The sequence below is a fragment of the Salvelinus sp. IW2-2015 genome, unplaced genomic scaffold (assembly GCF_002910315.2).
Source record: "Salvelinus sp. IW2-2015 unplaced genomic scaffold, ASM291031v2 Un_scaffold2481, whole genome shotgun sequence".
NCBI classification, from domain to species: Eukaryota; Metazoa; Chordata; class Actinopteri; order Salmoniformes; family Salmonidae; genus Salvelinus; species Salvelinus sp. IW2-2015.
The window spans coordinates 111,819-116,627 of NW_019943799.1; the positions used below are offsets into that span (position 1 = coordinate 111,819).

A 4,809-nucleotide genomic window follows, 5' to 3' on the forward strand; every position below is an offset into this window, starting at 1 on the left:
TGACACTCAAGGGGAGAGAGATCTGTCATCCCTCCCTCCCTCTCTCTCTCCCTCCTCCTGTGTGGGCCTGAGAGATGGGGATTGTGGCCGGGCGGGGAATGCATAATCTTTCATGCGCGCATATACACACACACATAGTCATCCTTGTGTGTGTGTGTGAGTGCCTTTGGTCCCACATTCTGCAGGGTTTACTTTACCTCGTCTCTCCTCACCTTGTCTGTACTTTACCTTCCGTTTCAGAAACTCCTGAAAGACAACACTCACCAGTCCATGCTGTCCTCTCTTCTCTCTCAGACACAAAGTTGAGGCAATCTCTATTTTGAAGTAGTAAATGTTCTTCTTCACGATTGGCTGATCCCTCCTGATGACCCGGTTGGACATGACTCCAACAGGGTCAGCAGGAGGGATCAGTCAATGAAGTTGAAAGTCCCACCCAGTTGACTACTACAAATGGTGGAAGCCCTCAATGGCACTGCTCATATTGATACAGCCTTCTGGCCACTAGAGGCCTCTATCATTCTCTATGTTACAGCCACACACATTCTTTCATAGCTAATTTTTTATGCATGGCGCTAGGCTAGTCTCGACCATCACTCTCGCCCCTTGGTGTCTATGAGCATGAAATGGCTCTGAATGAGGGCGGAGGAGGGAGAAGTTATGGCGATGGCACATTTTGCTCTAAGAGAGCTCTTAGAAGTGGACTGAAGTGGAAACAGGCACTCAGGCAGACGGCCTATAGACCAACCTCTCCTCTCTCTGTGTTTCCCGTCTGTGTTTTAGAGTCACAGATCCCAGTGACCTTTGCAGGCTGTGTGGATAATATCATGACATTTCCACCCATCGAGCTGAAATTGTTAGTCTGACCTTCTGCCGGGGCTAGATCATCATCAGCCTCGCGAGGGGGCCCGTTTGAATGAACCACTTCCGATAGAAAGAGACTGATAGCTCTTTTTGAGCAATTTGGAGCTAAGGCTATCACTTTCACTGAGGTTAGGGATATTGATATAAAGCACATCCATAGCAGCTGAGGTGAGAGAGACCGAGAGTTAATCACAGATAGAAACATCAATACTATTCTGAAAGCGCGGACAGCAACCCACAACACTCATTCTGCTCTGCTCTTACCCCTCTTCATGGCGAAACAGAGGAGGCGGAGAGACGTGATCAATGGTGGGGATAAAAACAACAAGCTCTGAAGAGGGAGAAATAGAGAGAGATTGAGGCATGGAAGCAGGTGGGCGAGAGGTTGCACTCGGAGAGGAGCCCATGAAAGGCCACTCAAGTGAGAGGCAGGTGAGGTGAGTGCACTGCTCAGAACCCCTTGACGTGCTCTTAATCTCCCTGTCTCTCTCTCTCCCTCTCTCTTCCTGTAAGATCAGGGGAGAAGCTCAGATAATGGTGGAATGAGGTTCATCAGGACAGAAACATCAACTGTATTTTGAGCGGCATACCTCAGGACCGACAACAACCAAACATTCATGCTGGTCGGATTCTTCTTTCAGCATGCTTCAGAATTTAGTCGCTCCTGCTATTTTTCAGATGTGATTCGAGATGTTGATGAGTGGACCCTGTATGCTGCAAACAGTACCTGTTTTTGGCTTTCAGCCGCCGTAGCAGCCCCTAGCAGTGTGGCTGTCTTTTTGCGCCAGTGACGCATAGACAGCTTGGTCTCCAGGCGCTCTCCGATGTAGAAGCGAGCCGGCTGGTGGAGGTCGGAGAGTGAGCGGGGCCGGTGAGTCTGCCCGAACGACCCCCTCCTAGACTCCCTCTTCCCCCCTGCCTCTTCCTCCTGCTCTTCATCACTCAGGTGTGACTGCGCCGGATTCGACCTATGTGGGTGCCCATGCAGATGCGGKGCCCTTGGAGTATACCGCTTGATATTCCGCGGGATCAGCTCTACGATTTCACCCACRGGGTCCTCCGCTCGGAAGTGGCGAGGGACGCGTGTGGCTGATCGAAGCAACTTTTTCCTAGCTTCGTGCTCGTTGACGATGACGTAGCGCGTGGTGTAGGGGCGACGGCCCACGTAGCTCTGGGCGGTCACTATCCCAGCTGCCTCTGCGGAGTGCATGGGCCTGATGGTCTTCCTGTAGAGTGGGTCGGAGTGGATGTTCTCTGAGGAGTAGCGTGTCGGGGGGTTGTACGCCACATGGTGGTAGGACTTGGACCTGCAGGTACCGCTAGGGCCTCCCAGGTAGGAAGGGTGTCTGTGGTGACAGAGGGAAATACGGATGATAAATGTTACTACTGTATGTGGTCGTAATGAGAGACCACTTCAACTTGAATCATTACAGTAACAAATACTACTGATACTGTGTATCGTTGATTCCTTTGGRAGTGACAGTACTCCAGGCCATAGTATGCCCAAACAGGCTTTAGAAGAACTTAATCCTCCTGTAGACACACCTGTAGAGGACTGTATAAAAGCCTGTGACTGACCAGACAGAATAACACATCATATGTGTGTGTGTGTGTGACACACCTGTTAGGGATGTTCTCCGGCCTTTGCTTGTGAATTATGGACACTGTTGGACTTCTAGACGCCCCAGCAGCAAATGTCGCCCTAGCGGTCTCGGCCCTCGATGCCGACTGGGTGATGGTGCGGATGCCGTTGCCGCGACGATCGGGCGACTGGAAGTTTGTGACACTGCCGTTGGGTCGTGGCGACGGCGTGCGAATGGACGACTCGCGGCTGGTGATGTCACCATCCTGCTGGTCAGGCTTCCTGTCCCCCCCGGGGACCTCTGGGGCCTGTAGCCTCGCTATGGGTGGGGGTCAGAGGTCAGGGGTTACAGGTCAGGGATTATAGCTTGGGTGTTCAAACGTTCAACATTTTAATTGGTAAAGGTTAATAGTCAAGTGAGGTGAAGGGTTAAAGGTCAGATGTAAGAGGTTAGGGGATATGTAGATATAGARTACATAGAACCAACCAACCAGAAAGTAGAATGATGAGGTTTACCTGAAGCCAGCTGTAATACCTTCTTCTTGTCTTCTGTTCTCTCCTGACAAATACATTTKTTTTCAGCATACATTCATGAGACCAAGTGGGCATCCCAAATGGCACCATATTGCCTACATAGTCCACTACTTTTAACCAGAGCCAAAGGTAGTACACTGTCTAGGGAATATTTGGGATGCACTCTAAGTTCATATGTACGTTTGTTTAATGTATAATAGTGACTGACTTCGAGAACTATAACTATAGTGTCTGTAACTCACAGTCTGAAGCTGCATCCTCAGCTGGTTGTTGGTGAATTTAAGGGATCTGGCAATGGCCTGAAGGTAGTAGATCAGCATGCTGAAGGACACAGAGAGAGTTACCCCAAGATGACTGACACAATGACTGATCAGCATGCTGAAGGACACAGAGAGAGTTACCCCAATAAAAACATCAATCCATGATTATTTTATTATCACACACACCATAATCTGCTGAAAGCACTATATGGCCAAGAAGAAAAGCCTGTATAGCTTTAATTCTGCTGTGTGTGTGTGTTGTGTGTGTGTGTGTGTGTGTGTGTGTGTGTGTTGTGTGTGTGTGTGTGTGTGTGTGTGTGTGTGTGTGTGTGTGTGTGTGTGTGTGTGTGTGTGTGTGTGTGTGTGTGTGTGTGTGTTGCGCGCACGTGTTCGTTCCCCTGCAGCGGTCAGGAGAAGATTTATGACATCATCTCAGAGACGATAGCCAATGACTTCCCGCTGTGGTTCAGTAAAGTGATGAGTTACGTCACCAGCCCTGTCGTAGCGCTGCCCGCTCTGCTGCTGCTGTTGTGAGTGCACTCACACACACAGACTCACACACACTCACACATAGACTCCCACACATAAACACACACACCACACCACACACACACACCACACACACACCACACACACACACAACACACACACACACACACCACACACACACACACACACAACACACACCACACACACAGACTCCCACACTACACACACACACACACACACACACACACACACACACAGAACACACACACACACACACACACACACACACACACACACACACACACACACACACACACACACACACACACACACACACACACACACACACACACAACACACACACACACACACACACAACACACACACACACACACTATGTAGCCTGACTTGCTTAATGCATTCGGATTGGTCAAGTCATTGTGTCAGTCTCTTGGGTAACTCTCTGTGTCCTTCAGCATGTTGATCAGTCATTGTTCATCCTATTGGGTAATCGCTCACTGTCGTCAGTCATGTATTTGCTTCAGCATGCTGATCAGTCATTGTGTCAGTCCTATTGGGGTAACTCTCTCTGTGTCCTTCAGCATGCTGATCAGTCATTGTGTCAGTCCTATTGGGGTAACTCTCTCTGTGTCTTCAGCATGCTGATCAGTCATTGTGTCAGTCTATTGGGGTAACTCTCTCTGTGTCCTTCAGCATGCTGATCAGTCATTTGTGTCAGTCATCTTGGGGTAACTCTCTCTGTGTCCTCAGCATGCTGATCAGTCATTGTGTCAGTCCATTGGGGTAACTCTCTCTGTGTCCTTCAGCATGCTGATTCAGTCATTGTGTCAGTCTCTTGGGGTAACTCTCTCTGTGTTCCTTCAGCATGCTGATCAGTCAATTGTGTCAGTACATTGGGTATCTCTCTCTGTGTCTTCAGCATGCTGACAGTCATTGTGACAGTCCTTTGGGGTAACTCTCTCTGTGTCCTTCAGCATGTGATTCAGTCATTGTGTCAGTCATCTTGGGTAACTCTCTCTGTGTCTCTTCAGCCATGCTTGATCAGTCATTGTGTCAGTCCTA

At 49.3% G+C, this 4,809-nt stretch overlaps 1 protein-coding gene across 1 annotated transcript; it reads right to left on the minus strand.

Annotated features, from left to right (window-relative positions):
• Positions 1–887: 887 nt before the first annotated feature.
• LOC112074069 (transmembrane channel-like protein 3) lies at positions 888–3,339 on the minus strand. Its single transcript, XM_070440375.1, has 6 exons — positions 3,220–3,339; positions 2,960–3,002; positions 2,483–2,762; positions 1,589–2,207; positions 1,126–1,192; positions 888–1,024 (listed from the first exon to the last, which is right to left on the minus strand). Exons 1-6 carry the CDS (start codon positions 3,295–3,297, stop codon positions 888–890), a joined length of 1,224 nt encoding a protein of 407 aa, XP_070296476.1. The 5' UTR covers positions 3,298–3,339.
• Between the last annotated feature and the right edge of the window lie 1,470 nt (positions 3,340–4,809).